Below are 25,158 nucleotides of genomic sequence, written 5' to 3'. Positions count from 1 at the left end.
TATTGGGATACAGTCTGTGGAAAAGATGTAAAGATAAGATTTTGAGATTTTTTTGAACTAAGAGCAAGAAATCGCAGCTGCATCAAGGGATAGCATAACACTGGAAGGAAGTGAAGTCACAAGCAAGACAGTAATAAATAAGTTATTTACAGTTCTGGTGGGTAAGTTGAAATTTTAATTATATCAAGCTCAAAGGATTTCAAATGTGAAGCATCTCTCTCTTTCTTGCAAATGAGCTGGACTGGGTCTTGGTAAAAGTACAATATGAGACATTCTTGGAATTGTTACAATATTTGCTAGTTGTACTGATTCAATACAAAAGTTGTTGTTTCTCTTCAATTTGTAAAAAGTGTTTGATTATTGCATGTTTAAAAATCTTTGAATCTCATGGGGGTTTGACTTGCCTGGCATTAAAACCAACTGGGTGTTACCTCAAAACAATTGGGGGCCATTACATAGTTTGAATATATCAATGGTGCGGCCAACATTCTCTTGAATTTTATTTCTAGATCACCACAATCAGAGTGCTGGAGATATTTCGAAGGAGAGGTCAATGCTGGAATCGGTGTGTTAGCACTGATCTCTGTGCATCGAACCCTAGAGCAGTTGTGCACGCACACAGCTGAGGGGGAATGTTGGGGGCTGCCATTGGTGGTAAACAGTCAGAAAGTGTGGCGCTAGAAAAGCACTGCCGGTCAGGCAGCATCCAGGGAGCAGGAGAGTTGACGTTTCAAGCATAAGCTCTTCATCAGGAATGTGGGGGACCCAAGGGGGTGCAGAGATGAATAGGAGGGGTGTGGCGCGGGGAAAAGGTAGCTGGGAATGTGATAGGTAGGTGAAAGTGGGGGGTGATGGTGATAGATCTGAGCGGAAGGTGAAGCGGAGTGATAGGAAGGAAGATGGACAGGTAGGACAGGTCAAGAGGGCAGTGCCAAGTTGAAGGGTTGGATCTGGGATAAGATGGGGGAGGAAGGGAGATGAGGGAGCTGGTGAAATCAAAATTGTTCCCTTGTGGTTGGAGGGCTCCAAGGTGGAAGATGAGGCGTTCTTCCTCCAGGTGTCGGGTGGCTAGAGTCTGGCAGTGGAGGAGCCCAGGACTTGCATGTCCTTGGCAGAGTGGGAGGGGGAGTTGAAGTATTCAGCCCCAGGGTGGTGGGGTTGTTTAGTGCATGTGTCCCAGAGATACACTCTGAAACGTTCTGCAAGTTGGCGACCTGTCTCCCCAGTGTAGAGGAGACCACATTGAGAGCAACGGATACAGTGGATGACGTGTGTGGGAAAAGCAGGAAAATCTCTGTCGGATGTGGAAGGATCCTTTGGAGCCTTGTCATAGGCATAACTACAAGGTTATGGGGTCGGGCTGGAAAGTGGGACTTGTAGATTTTGTATTTCTATAAATTTCTATTTATATAAATAGAAAGCAGGAATTATCAGCAGTGATTTGCCTGGAGCCCACTGAAGATTTACTTAGTAGGGTGACAAAACATCTGGAAATGAACCTTCCAGTTCAGTGAGCAAACCTACATCCACCACCACACGCTCAACTCTGATCTCCAGCATCTGCAATCCTCACTTTCCCCTCTGAACTGTGTAACCGGTTCATCCAAATCTGGAGGATCTCATTGGAGGGATAAATGCTGGGCCAAACTTTCTGGAGAATACTTTCTCTTCACATTGTTAATGCTCAGGTCAGTGGGAAGTTGGGATCTGGTTCAATATGAAGGACAGTACAGCAGAGTCCATCTGCTAGATATTCACAGTAACATGCTGAAAAGCTCTGATAGATATCAACCAACAATTGTGCAACTCAAACAGAGAGAGAGATTTCCACCACCTGAAGCACAATTGGCATTTCATTTCCAATCCAATATTCGCTCCCTCCCTCTCCGCCCACACCCTCCGAGATACGATAAAACAAGACTTGTTTGAAGGAGAAGTTCTCTGGGACAAACCTGTTTCTCCTGCCGCATCACAGAATTGGCAAATGGTAAGACAGCCTCCGGACATCGGTCGAGGAGTCGGTCAGTCACGTGCTCACATTCGCCCAGCCTTGTGGCACAAAGCATGTGGACACTCAGACCAGGGGCGTCATCGGCAGGGAGCTGACACAGCAGCGGGAGAACAGATTTCACATCGATGGAGGAACCGCACAGGATGGACTAAGGAAGAACCACAGGAAGAAATGCTAGCAAAATCCCAGACTGCATGAAGGGTTAGAGACGTCTCTGTACCCTCGAGTGGTCTTAGTGCTGAAAGTAGACAGGAGGGGTCACTGGGGAAAGCTTTAAGGGACCCTGGATTAGGGAACAGTGGAGAGCATGGCCCAATACTACTCATTGTGATCCAGCTAGATTTGTTGATGATAACCGAACCCGTTGAACAATCAGACCTGGTCAAGATATTTTATAAATGCATTAAAGGAAAGAGATTAACCAGGGGAAGATTAGGGACCAAAATACAATGTGTGTGTGGAGCTGCAGGATATTGTAAGGGTGTTAAATGAATACTGTCTTCTGTCTTCACTCTGGAAAAGGAGAATGTAGTTACAGAATTCAGGAAAAGTGATTGTGAGGAATTTGCACAGTTTGACAAAGAATTGAAGGGGTATTGGAGGCTCTGTCAGGCTTAAGAACTGACAAATCCCCGGATGAATTGCATCCCAGGCTGCTGTGGGAAGCGAGGCAGGAAATTCCAGGCGCTCTGACACAATGTTAATTCCTCTCTGGCCACAGGACTGGAAGATGGCTAATCTGGTTCTAAAGGGTGGTAGAGATGAACCAGGAAATTACAGACTGACGAATAGGAGGGAAACTATTGCCGAAAATTCTGAAGGTGAGAATTAATATCCACTTGGAAAGGCATAGGTTAGTCAGAGGGAGGTCAGGCCTAACAAATCCATAATTTTTGTTTTGAAAATGCAATCAAGTGTGTGGATGAGGGAAGTTCAGTTGATGTAGTTTATGTGGATTTTAGCAAAGCTTTTGACAAGGTCCAACATTGGAGACTGGTTGAGAAAGTTAAAGCACATGGAATTCAGGGAAGTTTGGCGAGATAGATCAGCAACTGGCTTAGTAATAGGACATAAAAGGTAGTGGGAGAAGGCTGTTGGAGTGACTGGAGGTCGGTGCCCAGCACTGTACTACAGGGATCAATACTGTACCACAGGGATCAATACTGGGACCCTTATTGTTGGTTATGTACATGCATGATATGGATGAAAATGGAGGGGAATGTTAAGCAAGTTTGCAGATGACACCAATATTGGTAGAGTGGTTAATCGTGAAGAAGATGGTGATAGGTTACAGGAAGATATAAATGGGCTGGTCAGATGGGCAGACTAATGGCAGATGGCATTTAATCCTGATAAGTGCGAGGTGATTTATTTTGGAAGGAACATTGTGAAGGAGTATTGAACAAATGGCAGGACATGGGACAGCTCAGAGGAGCAGAGGGGTCCGGGGGTAATTATTCACAGGCCGAGCACGTGAATAGAGAATTAAGAAGCATATGGGACACTTGCTCTCATCAGTCATGGCATAAGAGTATAAGAGCAAGGAGGTAATGTTGGAGTTGTACAGAGTGTTGGTCAGGCCCCAGGTGGAGTACTGTGTGCAGTTCTAGTCACCTCAAGATATTAAGGAAGTGATCAGAGAATGCAGCTTCACAGTAACACTCTCATGCTCCTTGAAGATTTACTATTTATTATTCCCTGGACTGAGCAGATTGCTTTGTGAGGAAAGGCTGGACAGGTTTGGCCTGTATCCTGTGGAGTTTGGAGGAGTCCAAGGTGACTTAATCGAACCATATCAGATCCCGAGGGACTTGACCGGGTGGATGTGGAAAGGATGCATTGTCTTGTGGGAAAATCTAGAACTAGGAGGTCTTGATTAAAAATAAAAGTTTGCCCATTTAAGACAGAGATGAGGAAACATCGTTTTCTCTCAGAGTTGAGAATCCTTGGACGTTTTTTGCACAAAAGGAAGTGGATGTGGAATCTCTAAACATATCGATACTTGCAGCTGGCTCGGGAAAGCAACCGTCACGGTCAGAGACCCCTTCCAGCCCAGTCAGACTCTCTCTCACGCTCTTCTGTCAGGCTGAAAATATAACCATTTGAGTCCATTTGAATAGGTTCAAGGACAGCTTCTTCCCCCGCTGTATTCAGACGTTTGAACAGACCTCTCAACTGTTAATTTTGATCTCTCTCCCTCTCTCTTTCTTTCTCTCTCTCTGCACCTTCTCTGTGGCTGTAATTCTACACTCTGTTCTGCTACCCTGATGCACTCTACGTGGTACAATCTGGCTGTATAGCACACAAAACAACACTTTTCACTGTATTGTGGCACATGAGACAACAACAAACCAATCAACAATCAATCTTTTTGTTAAGGCAGAGGGAGGTGGATTCATGATGACTGAGCATTAATGGGTGATGTGCTGGAATGTGGAGCTGTGGTTGTATCCAGGTCAGCCATGATCTTACTGAATGGGGTAGCAGCCTTGAAGGGCCAAGTGGCCTACAATTGTTCAAGTGGAATTAGAAGAGAAGGGACGTGACTTGATTAAAACATAAAAGATCCTGGGGGACGGGGGTGGGCTGGATCAGCTGGAGGTGGTGCAGGTGTTTGAGACACTGTTGTATAAATCAGGGGGACCCATTTAAGGCAGGGACCAGGTAAAACGTTCCCCTCAGTGTCTGTGGAAGGCTCTTCCTGAAAACGTCAGTGGGAACAGAGCCATTGAACATTGTGAAGGCACCAGTGGATAGGCGAGGGGTGGGGTGGAAAGGTTCACAGGGCCAGGCAGGAATGTGGAGCCAGAGCTTACAGAACAGAGGGGCAGACACAAGGGGCATTCCTGATCAAGGGGCTTATGCCCAAAACGTCGACTCTCCTGCTCCTCGGATGCTGCTGCTGCGCTTCTCCAGCGCCATGCTTTTCAACTCTGACTCTCCAGCATCTACAGTCCTCACTATCTCACAAGGGGCTGAATGGCCACCTGCTAATCTGAACGGGCACTTGAGATGCAGTTAGAAACGAGTGAGAAGACTCCTTCCCAGCTTCGTACACAGAACAGAAGAAACAGACATGGCTTTCTTTCTGACTGTGATCACGAGACTGCCTGGACATGATTGGGTTGGGGGGTGGTGAGGTGGGTCATGACAAACAGTGAATATTTTATACTTTCTGCTTTGAAAATGGCAACGGAAGTTGAACAGGGTAGAATGAGGTTGGATGCTGCAGGGAAAAATATACCAAGGACGTACGGGGCCAGAATGCATACTCACAATGAATCCTAACACCAGTGAGGGGAGAATGGGGAGGAGGTTACAATTGGGCATGTGGGGAGGGACCATGTCATCAGGGAAGGAAACAGGAAGGACGCCCATCCTGACTCTACACCATCCCGGAGCCATGGATAGCAGGAAGGTTATAAATTCAATGGGCTAAAGGATCTCTTTTGTACTATACAATTCAACAGGCAGTGGGGGACCAGGGAAAGAAATTAAATCAAAACCATTGCAGAATGAAGCCATTCAGCCCATTGTACCTGGCCTGGCTCTCCAAAGGAAGCCATTTCCCCAGTGTCATTCCTCAGCCTTTCCTCCCACTGTGACCCTGCCCATTCCTTTCCAGATTACAATCCCTCTTGAACATCTCCAGTAAGCTGCTGCCTCCACTCTTGGGCAGTGCTCCCTAGATCCCATGACATGAGAAAGTTTTCCCGTACAGTGTTAGATGAAGGGGTAAATGTAGGGGAGTGGGTCTGGGTGGGTTGCGCTTCGGCGGGTCGGTGTGGATTTGTTGGGCCGAAGGGCCTGTTTCCACGCTGTAAGTATTGGTTCCTTTGCCGATTACTTCAACCCTGTATCCTCACATTCCTAACGCTTCCACCAACCAGAACAGTCTCTCTCCCTCACTCTCCATGACCCAACAACTCCAGGATTTCCAGATCCCCATTGTACTGCGCAGTGTGATGACACAAAGCTTCGTGCATGGTTTTCATAAGACCGTACAAAATAGGAACAGCAGGAGGCCATTCAGCCCATCGTGGCTGAATCGACATTCCTCACGTCCACTTCCCTGCCCTTTCCCAATAATCCTCGATTCCCAGACTGATCAGGAATCTACCTCAGCCCTAAACATACTCAAGGACTCTGCCCCCACTGCTCTCCGTGGCAAGGAGTTCCAAAGATTCTCAACCCTCAGAGAAGATATTACTCCCCATTTCAGAATCCAATTGTGCTCCTTTATTCTGAGACTGTGCCCTCTGGTCAGAGAGTCTCCCATGAGGGGAAACATCCTCTCAGCATTGACCCTGTCAAGCTCCTTAAGAATCCGATATGTTTCGAGGAGATCACCTCTCATTCTTAAACTCAAGTGAGTAGAGTCCCAATCTGTTTCGCCTTTGCTATTAAGACAATCCCTCCATAGCAGGGATCATGTTAGGGAACCTTCTCTCAACTGCCTGCAATGAAATGGTACCTCTCCTTAAACACGGAAACCAAAACTGTTCCAGATGTGGTCTCACTAGCACCTTGTACAGTTGCAGTGGGACCTCCATGCTCTTATACTGCAACTCCCTGACAATGACACCACTGCAGATCTCTTCCATTGGAGATCAAAACAAGGAACGCTTCATCTCCCCCTGGTGAATCCAAACGTCTGCAATTTTCCAGCCTTGAAACAGGCGATGAATGTCAGAAGTATTTTAGCCGTGGCTCAGCCCATCTTGTCTCTCAGGTATATCACTCTTGCTTGTGTCCCTCAGCACATTAACCACACCTTCACCCCCCCCCACCCCCACCTCAGAAAATGCCAACACAAACCTGTAACTTTAGGAGATCCTCAGGCGAACCCATTGAATGGGAGCTGGATGCATTGATGGTGTGGATCCAAGAGTAAATGGCCCCAAATTGACTGCAACAATTTTTCTGTTTAAAAGGAGAAAATAAAATGAACTCCAAAATAATTTCCTGTCCAGTTCTGAATAGTACAGCCTGCTTACTCTCCTGCACTGACATATTTTGAGAGAGAGAGACAGAGAGAGAGACAGAGAGAGAGACAGAGAGAGAGACAGAGAGAGAGACAGAGAGAGAGACAGAGAGAGAGAGAGACAGACAGACAGACAGTTGAGAGAGAGTCTGAGATGGAGAGAGAGAGAGAGAGAGAGAGAGAGAAAGAGTCTGAGATGGAGAGAGAGAGAAAGAGTCTGAGACGGAGAGAGAGAGAAAGAGTCTGAGACGGAGAGAGTCTGAGAGAAAGTGAGTGCACGTACGTGTTTGTGAGAGAGAGTGTCTGAGAGTGTATCAGAGAGAGAGAGTGTGTGGCAGAGAGAGAGCATGTGTGTGAGAGAGAGAGATAGAGCGAGTCTGTGAGAGTGAGTGAGAATGTGTATGTGTGGGTGTGAGAGAGAGAGAGAGAGAGCGAGCGAGAGAGAAAGAGAGCAGAAGGTGAGTGAGCTTGCAGACAGACTTGCACTTATATAGTGTCTTTCTCCCTCTCAGGACTGCTGATGAAGTCTGTGTACAGGGCAGTCGGTGTTGTAATGTAGGAGATAGTACTGTAAAGAGTGGAAGCAGGCACCTACCAGGTCCTCGATGGTTTTCAGGGGGCTCTTGTCAGGCTGTTGTTTGTGTGATATTCTCTGGATATACACTGACACCAACTTCATCAGCAGGAGCTGGACCAGTGGCTCCTGACTGCATCCTATCAACATGGCTTCCCAGAAATCCACCAGGAGCTGTGGAGTCTCTGCCTCGGTTTCATCATCACCATCTTTCACGCAGAGCACCTGCAAACATCAGCGCTGGCTGTTAGAATAGCCCCACCTACAACAGTCCTCCAGCCCCCACTTTCATTTCCAACATCAAGTATATCAAAGGGCAGCATAAAACTGGTGGGGAGATTAAGGGAGCAAGATTAATGCATAAAGACAAGACTGATTGCAGCTTAGAATTAGAGAGGTCTACAGCACTGAATAAAAGTCCTTCGGCCCATCACATTTGTACAAAACCACTTAACTATCCTGATCCTATTTCCCAGCACTTGGCCCACAGCCTTGTATGATTTGGCAAGTGCACACCTAAATACTCCTTCAATGTTATAAGGGGTTTGTACCTCTCCCACCCTTACAGACAGTGAGTTCCAGATCCTACCATCCTCTGGGTGAAAAAGATTATCTGCACGTCCCTTCTGCCCCTTACCTTAAATCCACGCCCCTATTCATGATCCCTCCATCAAAGGGAAGTGTTTCTTCCTGTTGACACTGTCTATGTTGCTCATAGAATCCTGACAGTGCAGATATTGGCCCCATCCGGTCTGCACTGACCCTCCAAAGAGCATCCCAGCCTTTTCCCAGAACTCCCATGGCCAATTCACCCTGACCCGCACGTCTTTGTGACTGTGGGAGGAAACCCACTCAGACACGGGGAGAATGTTCAAACTGTACATCGCCCGAGGGTGGGATCGAACCCAGGTCCCTAGCACTGTGAGGCTGCAGCGCTAACCATTGGGCTACCAGGCCACTTGTCGTAACTTGACACATCTCATCATCTTCCCCTTAAGTTTGCTTTGATCTACGGAAAACAACCCTCGTCTGTCCAATCTTACTTTGTAAAGAACAAAGAACAGTATAACACTGGTGCAGGCCCTTCGGCCCATCAAGACTGTGTCAATACGTGATACCCTTCTAAACTAAAAACATTTTGTCTCTACGTGATCTGTATCCCTCTATTTCCTGCCCATTCTGTTAAGATACCTCTTAAATGTTGCTTCAGGGTCTGTCTCCACCACGTCCTCTGGCAGCACACTCCAGCCTCTGTGTAAAATAAACTTCCCTCTCACATCTCTTATAAACTTTCCCCCTTTTACCTTGAACCTAAGTCCCCTCATTATTGAACAAATAACTTTGGCTTGATTTCAAATTAAAGAGTAATAATAAAGGGTTAAAAGTCAGGTTTAGGACTGATGGTGGGTTGTTTTTCACACTAAAGGGTTAATTTGAACTTTGTGCCTGTGTAGGATGACTGAAGCCATCCCTCCGTTTGCCTCCATTGAGCTAAATTCACATGCAAAGGAAAAAAACCTGCAGGAGCCAAGGGAAAATAAAACATGTTAATTGATTGACATTTAATGGGATAGTCCTTTCAATGGGACTGCATAATGAGTTACTATTTTAAATGTGGACCATTAGCTCCCTCTGCTGGTCCCCAATATAGTTGCACAAAATGATCTCCACAGCACACTCCCAGCCGTTGTTCAAGTGAGCAATTACTCTCACTGTGAAAACTGGGCTTATGGAATAAGAAACAACGAATACTATGTCACATTTTAAAAAATGCAAAATCAACACATCATGGCATTCTAACCAGAACTCCATTAATAAACACATCAATTTAGATCCCATCTACCTTCCCTTGAAAATAGAAACTGGAAATGACAACATCCACTTAGTTAAAACCAAGAGCCATAAATAGATTTGCGGGACATACCACCAGCACTTCACTGGAGACTCCCGCTGATGTTACCTAGTCATGGTGACGAAACGTCTGACAACAAATCTTCCAGCTCAGCGAGCTAACTTACATACTTAAAATCAACAATGTTTCTAGTGGAAATTTCTAAGCCAATGATGAAAGATGCAAGATTTCTTTCCCAAAGGTGAGAGAATCAGTCAGCTGTGAAATGGGGTGTGCAGGTACAACGTGGTCCCAATCATATTCAGAATGTTGGATCAAGTCAATCTCAGAATTACTTGATGGAATCAGTTGGAGTGGTAACGAGATTTATGTTTTAAGTTTAAGTCAGAGACATGGAAGAGTATACAGCCAGGCCAATACACAATTATTTAAGTCAGTCACCAGGGTCTAGTCATCCAGGACTTTCTGAATAACCTTTGAACACTTAATGAGACCAAAGTTAAATAACAGGTGCATTGTAATAGTGACTAGTATGGAAGTTATTATGGCAGTAATATAGATAACTTAGTGTTACAATGTATGCCTGGAACCATGTTACAGGGCTCCAGTAACAGATAAGGGTAGTGCATTGTGATAGGTCAGTTAAATCACTGGGAGATGAGCTAATGCTGAAAATGATTTGGAGATGCCGGCGTTGGATTGGGGTGTACAAAGTTAAAAGTCACACAACACCAGGTTTAATTGGAAGCACTTGCTTTCGGAGCAACGCTCCTTCATCAGGTGATTGTGGAGGGCTCGATCGTAACACAGAATTTATAGCAATAATTTACAGTGTGATGTAACTGAAATTATACATTGAAAAATTGATTGTCTGTTAAGCCTTTCATCTGTTAGAATACAGTGATAGTTTCACTTCTTTCATGTGTAAATCACAAAACCTTTTTTTAAAGTTGCATTCTCGGGTTAGCTTGTTGCTGTGTCGTTTTATCGGTGACATCAACGAGTTTCATCCCACCATCAAACTCACTATGGAGTACTCTCGACTATCTGTCTCATTCTTGGACATGCGTCTCCATCAGGGATGGACACCTCAGCATCACACTCTACCGCAAACCCACAGGCAACCTCACAATGCTACACTTCTCCAGCTTCCACCCAAAACATTAAAACAGCCATTCCCTATGGACAAGCCCTACACATACACTAGGTCTGCTCAGATGAGGAGGAACGTGACGAACACCTGGAAGTACTCAGGGATGCCCTCACAAGAATGGGGTACGATGCTCAACTCATCGACTGCCAGTTCCAACATGCCACAACAAGGAACTGTAATGACCTCCTCAGGAGACAGACACGTGCTGCAACTGACAGGGTACCCTTTGTCATTCAGTACTGCCCAGGAGCTGAAAAATTACGCCATGTTCTTTGTGACCTGCAACACATTATCAATGAGGATGAGCACCTCACCAAGACCTCCCCCACACCTCCACTATTTGCCTTTAAACAACCGCCAAAAATCAAACAGATCATTGTTCGTAGCAAACTGCCCAGCTCTCAGGACAACTCCATACAACCCTGTCACGGTGGGCGCTGCAAGATGTGTCAGATTGTGGACATAGATACCACTATTACCCGTGGGAACACCTCCCACCTTGTACATGGCAGGTACTCATGTGACTCGCCAACGAGGTCTATCTTATACGTTGAAGGCAAGGATGCCCGGAGGCATGGTACATTGGGGAAACCGAGCAAAGACAACGGATGAATGGGCACCGCACAAACAGACAGGAGGGTTCCCTCCCAGTTGGGGAACACTTCAGTGGTCCAGGATATTCAGCCTCGGACCTTTGGGTGACCATCCTCCAAGGTGGGCTTCAGGACAGGCAGCAGAGGAAAGTGGCCGAGCAGAAGCTGATAGCTAAGTTCAGTACCCATAGGGAGGGCCTCAACTGGGACCTTGGGTTCATGTCACATTACAGGTGATGACCATTGCACTACACACACATACACTCTCACATACACACTGACACAGGTACACACAGACGCGCACACAGACACCCATGCACACCTTTATAGACACACACACTCTCACACTCACACATGCACCCCTCACAGACTTAAGACACTCTGCACTCACTACACACACACTTTCTCACACTCACAACCTCCACCCCAGACAGACACACACACACACACAAAGACACACATGCACACATATATTTTGTGGGGTGAATTTGTACTTGCAGAGTTACATTGTACTTTGTTCAAAAACTGCATACATTCATGTAGAACTCTGAGTTCAAAAACTGCATGAATTTATGTAAAACTCTGTTGTCTCACTTTTTAGATTAGAATCAATCTAAACATCAGGTTATAGACAGAGAACACAGGGGGCTAACACCTTCAACATATTGTCTAGCTATCACCATTGTTAACTGCTAACCCGAGAATGCAACTTTAAAAAAAAGGTTTTGTGATTTACACATGAAAGAAGTGAAACTATCACTGTATTCTAACAGATAAAAGGCTTAACAGACAATCAACTTTTCAATGTATAATTTCAGTTACATCTCACTGTAAATTTTTGCTATAAATTCTGTGTGTTAGGATCGAGCCCTCCACAATCACCTGATGAAGGAACGTCGCTCCGAAAGCTAGTGTGCTTCCAATTAAACCTGTTGGACTATAACCTGGTGTTGTGTGATTTTTAACTGAAGATGATGGTATTGTAATGTGAGAGGTTAAGTGTGATGGGAGGAACCAGTGCAGCTGATGATGATTCGTTTAGAAAGACAAAGCAAGCCAACATGATTGGCTATGCTCATGTTATCTGATAAACGCGGGACCAACAAATCGTACAAACTAGGGAAAAACAATGACTGCAGATGCTGGAAACCAGATTCTGGATTAGAGTGGTGCCGGAAAAGCACAGCAGTTCAGGCAGCATCCGAGGAGCAGGAAAATAAACGTTTCAGCCCCTCCAAATTGTAGAAACTGGAGAACAAAGAAATTGTGTGAAGCCAGGGAAGCCAATTTTGCTGTCTCTCTCAGCTTTGATTTTGCAACATTAAAGTTTAATTCCGTGAAGGATTTTCTGCATTCTCCTGGTAAATTTTTTTTATAGAACATGGAGTGATTCTTCCACAACACAAGCTGCAGACCAAACCTTGAATATAGATTTAGTTTTATGGTTTGTGCAGGCTAACAGGAAGTCAGCAGTTAAGATCTGAAGTAAATGCTTGGCAAAACCAATAAAGTTATATTGAACAAATGGATATTATTGGATAGGCTTCAGTTTACCCAAAAAAGTAATAAAATGGGAGGAAATAAACTATGAGGAGAAACAAGCAAGTGATACAAAAATGGACAGTAAGAGCCTCTTTAAATATGTACAAAAGGAAGCGAAAGGCCAAAGTAAATACAAGTTGCTTGGAGAATAAAGCAGGGAATATAGTAATGGGGAACGAGGAAATGGCAGAGAATTGAATATATCTGTTTGCTTCAGCAGGCAATACTGACAGCATTCCAAAAATACTCAATAGTTAAGAAGCTAAAGGGTGAAAGAAAATGAAAGCGATAATGATCACTTGAGGAAAAAGTATTCGGGAAACTCATGGAGAGCAAAGATCCAACAGGTCCGAGACCTGAGGGCTATCATTCTAGGAATTTAAAGGAAGTACATACAGAGATAGTGGATGCTCTGAAAGTAATCGTTAGGGTCTGGAAAAATCCGAGAGGACTGGAAAACCGACAATGTAACACACGTTAAGAAAGAGAGGGAGACAATAAACATGTAACTGCAGGTAAAAACAATGACTGCAGATGCTGGAAACCAGATTCTGGATCAGTGGTGCTGGAAGAGCACAGCAGTTCAGGCAGATTTCGCTGCACTTTGGATGCTGCCTGAACTGCTGTGCTCTTCCAGCACCACTAATCCAGAATGTAACTGCAGGTAATTAGTTATTGAAAAAATGTTAAGCATCTATTATGAAGGATGGAACAGCACAACATTTAGAAATATGATTAAGCAGACTCAACATGGTTTGGGAAAGAACAATTGCACCTAACAAATTTATTGCAATTCTCTAAGGGGGTAAGTAGCTGGAAAGATAAATGAGGAACCAGTAAACATAACATATTTGGACTTTTAATAGACGTTTGGCAAGATATTGCACATAAATCTACTTAATAAAGTAAGAGCCCATGGTGTTGAGGGTAGCCTTAGCCGGGATAAAGGACTGGTTAACGAATAAAAGATAGTTAGGATAAAGTGGGCAGCATGGCAGCTCAGTGGTTAGCACTGCTGCCTCACAGCACCAGGGTTCGATTCCATCCTCTGGTGACTGTGTGGAGTTTGCACATTCTCCCCGTGTCTGCGTGGGTTTCCTCCAAGTACTCCAGTTTCCTACCACAGTCCAAAGATGTACAGGTTAGTTGGATTGGCAATGCTAAATGTTCAAAGATGTGGGCTAGTTGTGAGAAATGCAGGGTTACAGGGAAGAGAGTGTGAGGATGGGATGTTCTAAAGAGGATTGGTGTGGATTTTGCTTCCATGCTGAAAGGATTGTGTAATTCTAAATGGGGATATTTTCAGGATGAGAATCTGTAACTGGCAGGGATCAGTGCTGGTATTACAAATATCTACAATATATATAATGATTTCGATGACAGAGATGAACATACTGGACTGAAGCGTGTGGACATCATAAAGGTAGGTGCGATAGTGAGTGATAAGAAAGAGACAGAGGAATATGGGCAGATTAGCAAATGATTGTAATAAGGGAAGTTGTGAGGTCATGCACTTTGGCAGGAATGGAGCAGCTGAATATTACATAATTGAGGGAAATACTTCAGAAAGCTTCTCTATATCTCAAAAAGCTAGCTGTCAGGTATAGTGGGCATGTGGAATGTTGGGCTTTATTTCAAAGGAAGTGGAGTATAACCATAGGGAGAAAACTATACAAGAGACTAGTCAAACCACAGCTGTTGCACTGTGAATCATTTGGGACCTTTATCAAAGCAAAGATATACAGAGGAACCTCGATTACCCGAATATCAATTATCCAAATATCGGATTATCTGAAGGTGATCTCAAAGTCCCGATAGAAACATTATGTCAAAGAGCTGTTTCAACCCTGATCCCATCTTTTGTTTACAGGTACAATGATTAAAAACGAACCTGGCTCACTGAAATGCTGCCGAGAACAGTCCTGGACAGTCCAGGCACTGTCTCTAAATGACTGACCTCCCACCCACTCTCTCTCTCCCCACACTTTCCCTGGAGTTCTACACATGGGTGAACCATGAACCCCCCCCACCCCCCCCACCTTCCCCAGATAATCTCTCCAACATTGTCCTGTACAGAGCAGAGGTGGAACCTGGCAAAATGAGGTGTGCTTACGTGTGTGTGTGACTGTGAGTGAGTGAGTGTGTGTGCGCGCGCTTGTGGCTCTGTGTGTGTGTGTGTGTGTGCGTGGCTGAGTGAGTGTGTGTGTGTGTGCGTGTGCGTGTGCGTGTGCGTCTGAGTGAGTGTGAGTGAGAGTGAGTGAGAGTGAGGCTTTGCGTGAGGCTGTGTGTGGGGGGCTATGTAGGAGGCTGTGTGGGGGGCTGTGTGTGTATGTCTTTGTGTGTGTGTGGCTGTGTGTGAGTGTGTGGCTGTGTGTGAGACTGAGTGTGGCTGCATGTGTGTGAGTCTGAGTGTGTCTGTGTGAGGCTGTGTGTGTGTGCGCTATTTGAAGACTTACTCTACAAAGGCAGCTGTTGGTGTACAGTACGGCTGCTCGGGGGCTGGGAGGGGTGGGCAGCGGACGGGGGTCAGATGGTGGGTGGGAGCGGACAGGAGAGTGGAGTTTGGGCTGCAGGGTTGGGGGACAGGCGGGAGGCGGTGTTGGACAGGTTGGGAACGAGTGGGGGCGGGGCGGGGGCGTGGATGGGGGAACGAGGTCTCGCGCACACTGTGTGCTTTTGCCTAGTCTCCTCAACGGGGAGCAGACCCAGAGGGGATCAATTAACCTAATAATCAATTATCTAAATGAAATAGTGCCCGCCCATCCCATTCGGATAATCGAGGTTCCTCTGTACTGGTATTGGAGGCAATCCAGAGAAAGTTCACTAGACTGACAGCAGGCAGAGAGGGACCGACTGTCCCAATGGAGTTTAGAAGGATGAGAGGTGACCTCATTGAAACATATTCAATTTTTTTTAATTAGATTCCCTACAGTGTGGAAACAGGCCCTTCGGCCCAACACGTCCATACCGACATTCCAAGGAGCAACCCACCCAGACCCACTCCCCCAGTCTACATTTACCCCTGACTAATGTACCTTTCACTGTGAGCAATTTGGCATGACCAATTCACCTAACCTGCACATCTTCCGACTGTGGGAGGCAACCGGAGCATTAGGTTAATCCGGAGGAAACTCACGCAGGCACGGGGAGAATGTGCAAACTCCACACAGATGGTCACCCAACATGGGAATCGAACCCAGCTCCCTGGTGCTGTGAGGCAGCAGTGCTAACCACTGAGCCACCGTGCTGCTGACAGGATTAGATGCAGAAATCTTGTTTCTCTTTGCAGGACAGTCTAAGGCCAGAGGAGATGATCTCAGAATAAGGGGCCACCCAGGCGAGACAAATGAGGAGGAATTTCTTCTTCCAGACAGGAGTGAATCTATGGAACTCTTAATCACAGAGGGCTGTCGAGGCTGGGTCATTGAGTATATTCAAGGCTGAGATAGAGATTTTTAATCAAGAAGTGTTATGGGGAAAAAGTAGGAAAGTGGAGTTGAGGATTATCACATCAGCTGTGATCATATTGAACAGCACAGCAGACTCGATGGGCTGAATGGGCTACATCTGCTTCTAGATGTTACATCATGTTAAGTTTCAGCTACCACATTTTAGGAAGGATGGCACGATCATGGAGAGGGTGCTGAGGATGACACCGGGGAACCTGGGATTTTTCAAATAGTTTTTTCATAGGATGCATTGGCTGTCCATCCCCAATTACCCCTGAACGGAGGTATTTGCTCAATTAAGATCCTGGCGTCACACGTAGGCCAGACTGGGTAAGGATGACCAATTTACTTCCTCTGAAGACGACGAATGGACCAGACGGGGCTTATTACAACAGACAATAGCGAGGCAAGCTCTAAGTTCCCAATTTAGTCATTAATATTAAATTCCATGAGCTACCTTGAATCGATTTTAACCAAAGGAATTCCTTACAGCAGAGGGCTGGGTCATTCAGCACATTCAAGCCTGAGAGATCCAGATTTCGAGTCCATGAGGGAATCAGAAGGCGATGCAGCAAAGGTAAGAAGTAGAGTTAAAATGTTAAAAATCACACCAGGTTACAGTGTTGGACTATAACCTGGTGTTGTATGATTTTTAACTTTGTCCAACCCAGTCGGCACTGGCTACTCCACATCACAGATCATTAAATGGTGAAGCAGACTCACTGGGCTGAATGGCCTACTTCTGCTGCTTTGTGTTATGATCTTATTTGCCTGGGCCTCTGAAACAACTATCTATTGAGTCCTCATCCACATACAGTGTGTGTAGTAAAAGTGTGCCAAGCAATGTAACATTTTGATAGCATTAATTATTGGTGGCTCGGTGGTTAGCACTGCAGCCTCCCAGCGCTAGGGACGCAGGTTCGATTCCAGTCTCGGGTGACCGTCTATGCGGAGTTTGCACATTCTCGCCGTGTCTGCGTGGGTTTCCCCCAGGTGCTCCGGTTTCCTCGCATGGTCCAAAGACCCTTCGGCCCACCAAGTCCAAAGAGTAACCTTCCCAGATGTGTTCCCTTACATTTACCCCTGACTAATGCGCCTAACCTAGAAAACCCTGAACAATATGGACAATTTAGCATGACCAATCCACCTAACCTGCACAGCTTTGGACTGTGGGAGGAAACTGGAGCACCCATTTGTTGGTTAGGGTGGATTGGGCCATGGAAATTTTCCCAGCATCCAGGGACGTGCAGGCTAGGTGGGTTAGCCATGGGAAATGCAGGGTTACAGGGATGGGGTGTGGGCCTGGCTGGGATGCTCTTTGGAGGTTTGGTGTGGACTCAATGGACCGAATAGGTCTGCTTCCATGCTGCAGGAATTCTGTACTTCTATAAGAGGACTCTCTGTTGGGAGGTTGCAACTAGGGAACATGGACCTTAGCAGGAGGGAGTGGAAGGTGAGGATTGTTTTGAAAGCAATTACTTACAATCTCGATGACCAAGAATGCAGATTCTACAGTAACTTGCAAAAGGGAACTAGATTCATACGAGAAAGAGAAACATTTGTACAGATTTCAGGAAAGACCAGAGGATAGCAGTAACAAAAAGCAGCAGAGACTAGATGGGTCAAGTGTGTTTCCTCATCAGTTTAAGATTCCATGACTCGATATACAGCACTCGCCTCACAGGCAGCCTCAGTATTGGTGCTCAGGTGGAAACCAAGAATAAGTTGCACGAAAATACAGAAATAAATACCACTTACCTTAAAGAATAATTCAGCTTCTTCGAGGTTGATCTTGTGACTTTCCAGTAAAGCAACAAAGCTGGCTACCAGAAGGCCCGGCTGAGTCCTCTCCAGCTGGCGAGATAACTCCGTTACCACGACGCCATGATGTCGTAGGAGATTCGGTTCGGCCACAAATCCAGAAACTAATCTCGTCTGGCAATAGAAAAACAAAGCAGAGTGGGCAATGTAACACATTGTATTAATCCGCAGCCCAGAGATTTCAGAGCTTGGGCCAGTTTCAGAAGGACAACACATTCCCTATTTAGCCAAAGGTCCATTCACTGAATTGCATCAAAAAAACTTACTTTGCTGATAATGCTTTATTAATTCAAATCCCAGATATGTTTCCCTGCTTATTCAGAAGAATGAGGGAAGATCTAATTGAAATTTACAGAATACTGAATGGCCTGGACAGAGTAGATGTCGGCAAGGTGTTTCCATTGGTAGGCGAGACTAGGACCCAAGGGCACAGCCTTAGGAGATAAAGAGAAACTTCTCCAACCAGAAAGTGGTGAATCCATGGAATTCACTGCCACAGAAGGCTGTAGAGGCCAGGTCATTGAGTATATTTAAGACTGCGATAGATAGGTTCTTGAGTATCAAGGGTTACTGGAAGAAGGCAGGGGAATGGGGTTGAGAAACTTGGCCATGATTGAATGGCGGAGCAGATTCAATGGGCTGAATGGCCTAACTTCTGCTCCTATGTCTTATGGTCATATTGTTAGATTTGGGATATCCAGTGACATTCATAGAATAGAGACTCGTTGGGATGGGGGCGGGGGCGGGGTAAGGGTTTGGGGGGTTGAGAATACATTAGCAGACAACCAAAAACTACTGATTAGCAGATGCCAATCTTCATAGAATCCCTTACAGTGCAGGTAGGAGCCATACAGTCTGCATCAGCCCTTCGAAGAACATCTCACCCAGACCCTTCATCTCATTAACCATGGCTATTTCACCTTACCTGCACATTTCCTTTCCTTTCCCTAGTATCTGCTGAATTCAGATGCTAGCTTTTTGGATGAGGAATCCCAAATCCCTGTTTTGCTTGGTTCCACGGCTCGGTCCAACATCAAGGGCCAAAGAGCCTGTACTGCACTGTAATGTTCTATGTTCTATGCTGTCTTTCTCCATTTCAATGATATTCAGCTCCTCTATTCTTTCTGCCAAAGCGTGTAACCTCGCAATTCCCCATGCTATATTTCATCAGTACAGCTTCAAATGTTTTAGATTAGATTACTTAGTGTGGAAACAGGCCCTTCGGCCCAACAAGTCCACAACAACCCGCAGAACCGCAACCCACCCATACCCCTACATTTACCCCTTACCTAACACTACAGGCAATTTAGCATGGCCAATTCACCTGACCCGCACATCTTTGGACTGTGGGAGGAAACCGGAGCACCTGGAGGAAACCCACGCAGACACGGGGAGAACGTGCAAACTCCACACAGTCAGTCGCCTGAGTCGGGAATTGAACCCGGGTCTCAGGCGCTGTGAGACAGCAGTGCTAACCACTGTGCCACCGTGCCGCCCTTTTAGAAATTGCAGTTTTAATGCTTCCTATCCTTAACCTCATGTGGAATAAGGTTGGCATGGAACATCACCAGTATGGGTCAGATGGGCCGAATGACCTGCTTCTGTTAAGTTCTATGCAATTAACAAGGGGACAATGGCAATGCCAAGAAAAGTGACAGTGGTCCAGTTTTTAAGGAATGCAGACAAACATAATCTTGGCACAACACAGGCCAATATGGAGGGTAAATATTTTCCGTTCAGAGGAAGGGTCACTCCACCCAAAATGTTAACTCTGATTTCTCTTCACAGATGCTGCCAGACCTCCTGAGCTTTTCCAGTCATTTCTTCTAGAACACGATAGTTCCAATCCTATGCAACCCCACGCAACACAAAAATCACACAATGCAAATAACGCTTAGATGTTGGCAATCTAATCGCGGTCTAGCCAATACATGTTTTACGAGTTTCCAATTCACCAAGCATGTTACAGCCAATCACAGTTAATGAAAGATGCGCATAGAACAATACAGTGCAGAACAGGCCCTTCGGCCCTCGATGTTGCACTGACCTGTGAACTCTTCTCAGCTCATCCCCCTACACTATCCCAAAGTCATCCATGTGTTATCTAAGGATTGTCTAAATCTCCCTAACGTGGCTGAGTTGACTACATTAGCAGGTAGGGCATTCCACACCCTTACCACTCTCTGAGTAAAGAACCTGCCTCTGACATCTGTCTTAAATCTATCACTCCTCAATTTGTAGTTATTTCCCTTCATACACGTTGACATCAATAGCAGGAGTGACTGTATTTTTGCCTGATTTATATGATCTACAGTTCTTTTGGTTTTAGTGAAGAATAAATTTCTTCTATTTTACTCTAATAACACACAAATCTCACGGAAACACCCTAGGACACAATTGGCAGGACAATTTAACTTCATATTCCAGTTAGCCTTACAGCTGAGTGTGGAGTTGGAAACGTGATAGAGTGGATAGGAAGGATGAACAGGATAAAAGGAATGAGGAGGCGTAGATTTTAAATGATGCGCAAATGAAGTGAGGGTGATGGGAGACCAAACCATTTTCACCCAGTGAGTAGTTAGGGTCTGGGACGCTCTGAGCAGAAATGTGGTGGAGGTTGATTTAATTGAGGCATTGGATGATGTTTTGGGTAGAAACAGTGCGTAGGGATACGAGGGAAAGGTAGGAGATTGACTCTGGGTAATAGAATGGGTGCAGGCACGATGGGTTGAATGGTTTTCTTCTTCGCTGTAACAATCTGTGATACACAGAATGCAACTTACAATTGCCTGTTACTGAACTCAACAGGCCACCAATGTCTGCACGACACTGTCGGAGCAACACATTCCCAACCCTGTACTCTGCCACACTGTTTGAGCACTGACGAGGGATTCCCACTAAAGCTCGCATTTAGCGTCTGCTGTGAAGTTAACTCCCTTTGATCCATCATACAAACCAAGAGGCAGTTGACCCACAGTCAGACCATGCCAAGGTTGGCTCTTGAAAGTCTTGAGGGTAGTGGGAGCTGTAAACAGAGATGAACGTACAAACCAAAAAAAAAAACTGCACCTCGGGGTACTGCTCCATGGCCAACTGGTACTTTGCCAGGTCTTCCAGCCTCAGTGCCACCAATGCCTTGGTCAACGTCACCAGGGCTGATGGACTAATGGTCCCTAATCGCTCCAGATGGTCCCACGCAGTTCTAAGGCACACGTTCCTCATACATGGGCTACACAAGGCGTGTGGGATGTGGGTGGGCTCGGCCAACTTGAATACATGTAACACCTGATTGGCGGTTTCCTACAGGATAGAAAAAATATTACTGCAGCTGCAATAGGCAAAGAAAAAGCGCTTTGTTATGGGAATCTCCCAGAGTTCCAAACTTCATTGCATCATCACAAGTCAACTCTTTAATTTTTAAAATTCTGCTTTATAATCCTCGAGGAATTAAACAGAACAATGATTTGAGTTGATATTGTGTCTTTAATAACTTGTGGAAGATCCCAAGGGGCTTTGCAGAATAGGACAGTAAGCCACATCACAATATTTGGAGGTGACCAAGTGTAGCTGGGAGGTGGGGGAGAGGAAAGATGGTGGAGGGAAGGGTTGATGGAGGGAGAAGAGATGGTGGGGGGGGCGGGGGGGGGGGGGGGGGGGAGAAATGGTGCTGAATTTTCTCTCTGGAATTCTGGGGTTCAGGCATCTGAAGGCATAACTGTGAAGGATATCTGGATGCAAGAGGTTGGCGTTGTAAAAACGTGCATCTCAGAGCGGTGTTGAAGGAGGTTACAGAGATAGGAAAGCGGTGAAAACTTTCAAGTTGAAGAGTAGCCAGTACTACCTTGAACCAGCGAGTGCAGGACAGGCAAGATGAAGTACATTGGTGACAAACAAACTGCAGAACCCCCTGGCCAGAGACAAATACGTTGTCCAGTGTTTCTCCCCAAAATGTAAGAAACATTCCCAAAAGAATCAAACCTATATTAAAAATAAAGGAGCGGTCGCAAACAGAGGATGGAGCAGTGTAAAGGAAACCGAATAAATAACAGCTTTTCATCTGAAAGGTGGGGCAGGTTAAGAAAGGAGATCAGAATTCTTAATTGCCAAAGAACAGGCAAACCCAAAACACGACATCAACGTAAACTGTGATAGCAAAACACAAGTTCAAATGCAGCAGAGCCAATGATTTTTGGAAGGTTTGCTGTCCAAAGAGCAACTGATGAACGCGCAATGGATTCTGAACAGAGCAAGATGCTGAAATCATTGGTTACAAATCTGAGGTGGAGAGATGGGGGAGTTTACATTGTTGGAGAAGTGGGCACCATGGGACCTTTCTCTGGGTCAGCTGGAGTCCTCCTGTACATCTACTTTCTCTGTTGAATGCTGAACATAAAAGCAATTTTACTCATTAGCTACATCCTCTGAATTATTTGATTTATGAAGCTAACAGACCACCATTTGAATATTAGACTATTTTGCACAGTCACGGCCAGAGGACGTTAGGCAGGATAGCCTGGAATACTTTGGCAAAAACAATAACTGCAGATGCTGGAAACCAGATTCTGGAGTAGAGTGGTGCTGGAAAAGCACAGCAGTTCAGGCAGCATCCGAGGAGCAGAAAAATCAACGTTTCGGGCAAAAGCCCTTCATCAGGGATACAGGCAGAATGCCTGAAGGGTGGAAAATACTTTGGTACAAACGTACATAAGCTGGAAATCGGAACTAAAAACAGAAGATTCTGGGAATCACTCTGCAGGCATGAGAGAAACAGAGAGAGTTAAGTTTTCAAATAAAGGACCTTCCTTCAAAGTTGTGAAGACCGGCTGAGCGCTCCCAGCAATTTCCAATTTTAACAGAATACTCATGATCATGATTAGTTTGCATTCAGGGTTATATTTAAAAGCCACTTACTGCGCTCAGTGGCTCTTCAATCTCCTCATAGATAGAATGTTTTAAGTAGTACATAAATCCTTTTCCAAATTTCTGTGGGTCACCTTCCCATAAAAGCCTTCTGCTGATTAGGTTGCTCAGCGGCAGCCCTGACATCTTATAATAGGGAAGAGCAAGATGGAAATCATCCATTTCAAACCTATTGTCAAAATAAGTCAAAACAGCAGTGAAGTGTGATATCAAAGAAAATATAAGTAAATACGTTTAGTTCTACAAAGATGAATGTTGCTCAATAAGAGATCAGAAAGTAAATTTAGAACAGTAAACTAATGTTGCATAATTTCTTGCAAATTATGCCTTTAGTTAAGTGCTTTCAGGATATCCGTGATGTTTATCAATGAAATTTTTACAATGCAGTGTCTTAAAACGCACACAGAAAATAGATCAAGTGAGGCTAATAGGCTCACGCTAGTGGGTGGAACGGTGGTTAGCACTGCTGCCTCACAGCGCCAGAGACCCTGGTTCAATTCCCGCCTCAGCCAACTGTCTGTGTGAAGTTTGCACATTCTCCCCATGTCTGCGTGGGTTTCCTCCGGGTGCTCTGGTTTCCTCCCACAGTCCAAAAATGTGCAGATTAGGTGAACTGGCCATGCTAAATTGCCTGTAGTGTTAGGTGTAGGGGAATGGGTCTGGGTGGGTTGCTCTTCAGAGGGTCGGTGTGGGTTTGTTGGGCCCACGGTAAGTAATCTAATCGAATATCTTAAAGTTCAAAAGAATCAAGTTTCAATTCAGGAGAAGGGCTCTGAAGGAGCTGCCAGAGTTTACATAGCAGTCTTTAGACTCTCAGAACAAAAGCGGTTTTGGCCATCAGAACTGGAAAGAAGGCTCCCCAATATCAAAATTGAAAAGTATCACTTAAGCAAGACACTAAACAGCTAAGAGAGGAGCAACACTTCACTGGGATTGAGTATCTGTAAAGGATGTTGCTGGAAATTGGTTGAAATGTTGTTTTACTGTTTATGTTTTGATCTTTCTGAACTGACTTACACTGTATTTACAGATTTGTTTTATTCCTGTTGTGTAATAGATGTATGGGCTCATGTTAAAAAAAATTGGCAGCCTCACATTAATATGTTCAGTAATTAATCATCACGGCGACCACCAACAAAAAATAAACTCTCAATCTTTCAAGCCAGGCTTCACTCTGGAATTGGACTAATTAAGTGTTATCACCAGCAAAGACCGTAACATAGCTTTTAGCAGAGATTACAAAGCCACAATTCCTCAATTTGGTTCTTGCTCAGGTATATAATTGGCTAATAGAAAACTAGGCAGCACAGTTCAATATTCATTCTAAAGGCAGAGGGACCTTGTGACACTATCATAGAATCTCTACATGTGGCAACAGGCCATTTGAGCCAACAAGTCCACACTAACCCTCTGAAGACTACCCCACCCAAACCTGTTCCCCTATCCTATTACTCTACATTTCCCCTTACTAATGCACCTCGCCAACACCCTGACCACTGCGCAATTTAGCATGGCCAATCCACCCTGACCTGCACTTCACTGGACTGTGGGAGGAAACCTACGCAGTCACAGGGAGAATGTGCAAACTCCACACAGACAGTCACCCGAGGCTGGAAGCAAACCTGGTGCTGTTCGGCAGCAGTGCTAACCACTGAGCCACCGTGCCACTTCAGAGAAACAGTACACAATTGCGCCACTTGAGAGAAATGTCATAGCAATCCTCAGGAAACACCAAAGCAGCACTCACAGAATCATCTAACACAGAAAGGCTATTTGGCCTATTCATTGCTGTGCTGGTTCTCAATAAACTGTTTGATTAGTTTTTTTTCTTCACTTGCAAATGACATCAGTGTCTCAGTGTGGAGAAACTGACTCACCTACCTTGCTGCAAAATGAATAACTAATTATTAACCAGAAGACATATTAGGGTGAAAAATTAATGGATGGATTATACCTGGGGAATTGGAAATATTTCATTTTGTGGGAAGAATTGAAAAGTTGTTTTTTTTTTAAATATGTGAGACGTGAGTAAATGCTGGTATTTAAAAGGCTTCGGGTCTCCTTGTACACAGACTGCAGGTCCACCAATTGGAAAAGTCAATGGACATTCAGTCGTGAGTTTGCAGCAGAGGTGGAAGGTGTTTTGGACACAGAGGGGATTGAGGGATTGGCAAATGAACGAACGTCCCAGCAGGCTTGAGGAGTTGAGGAGTCTTAACTCTGGCGTCGTGTTTCTTCTGTCCACCTTGAGGTCCTACA

At 45.2% G+C, this 25,158-nt stretch overlaps 1 protein-coding gene across 2 annotated transcripts in view; it reads right to left on the bottom strand.

The window, feature by feature from the left end:
• Positions 1-25,158, bottom strand: part of hps3 (HPS3 biogenesis of lysosomal organelles complex 2 subunit 1) — a 67,779-nt gene that overhangs the window by 4,251 nt on the left and 38,370 nt on the right. For both annotated transcript variants that reach the window (XM_060834537.1, XM_060834538.1), the window contains 6 exons: positions 22,891-23,068; positions 21,049-21,279; positions 17,917-18,093; positions 7,591-7,794; positions 6,830-6,934; positions 1,953-2,159 (listed from right to left, as the gene is read on the bottom strand). In XM_060834537.1, the coding sequence (XP_060690520.1) occupies positions 1,953-2,159; positions 6,830-6,934; positions 7,591-7,794; positions 17,917-18,093; positions 21,049-21,279; positions 22,891-23,068 (1,102 nt within the window). The remainder of the gene's footprint in view (positions 1-1,952; positions 2,160-6,829; positions 6,935-7,590; positions 7,795-17,916; positions 18,094-21,048; positions 21,280-22,890; positions 23,069-25,158) is intronic.

The sequence above is a fragment of the Hemiscyllium ocellatum genome, chromosome 13 (genome assembly GCF_020745735.1).
Source record: "Hemiscyllium ocellatum isolate sHemOce1 chromosome 13, sHemOce1.pat.X.cur, whole genome shotgun sequence".
NCBI classification, from domain to species: domain Eukaryota; kingdom Metazoa; phylum Chordata; class Chondrichthyes; order Orectolobiformes; family Hemiscylliidae; genus Hemiscyllium; species Hemiscyllium ocellatum.
The sequence above is the reverse complement of the archived record's forward strand: the minus strand, read 5'-3'. Positions and strand labels throughout refer to the sequence as shown.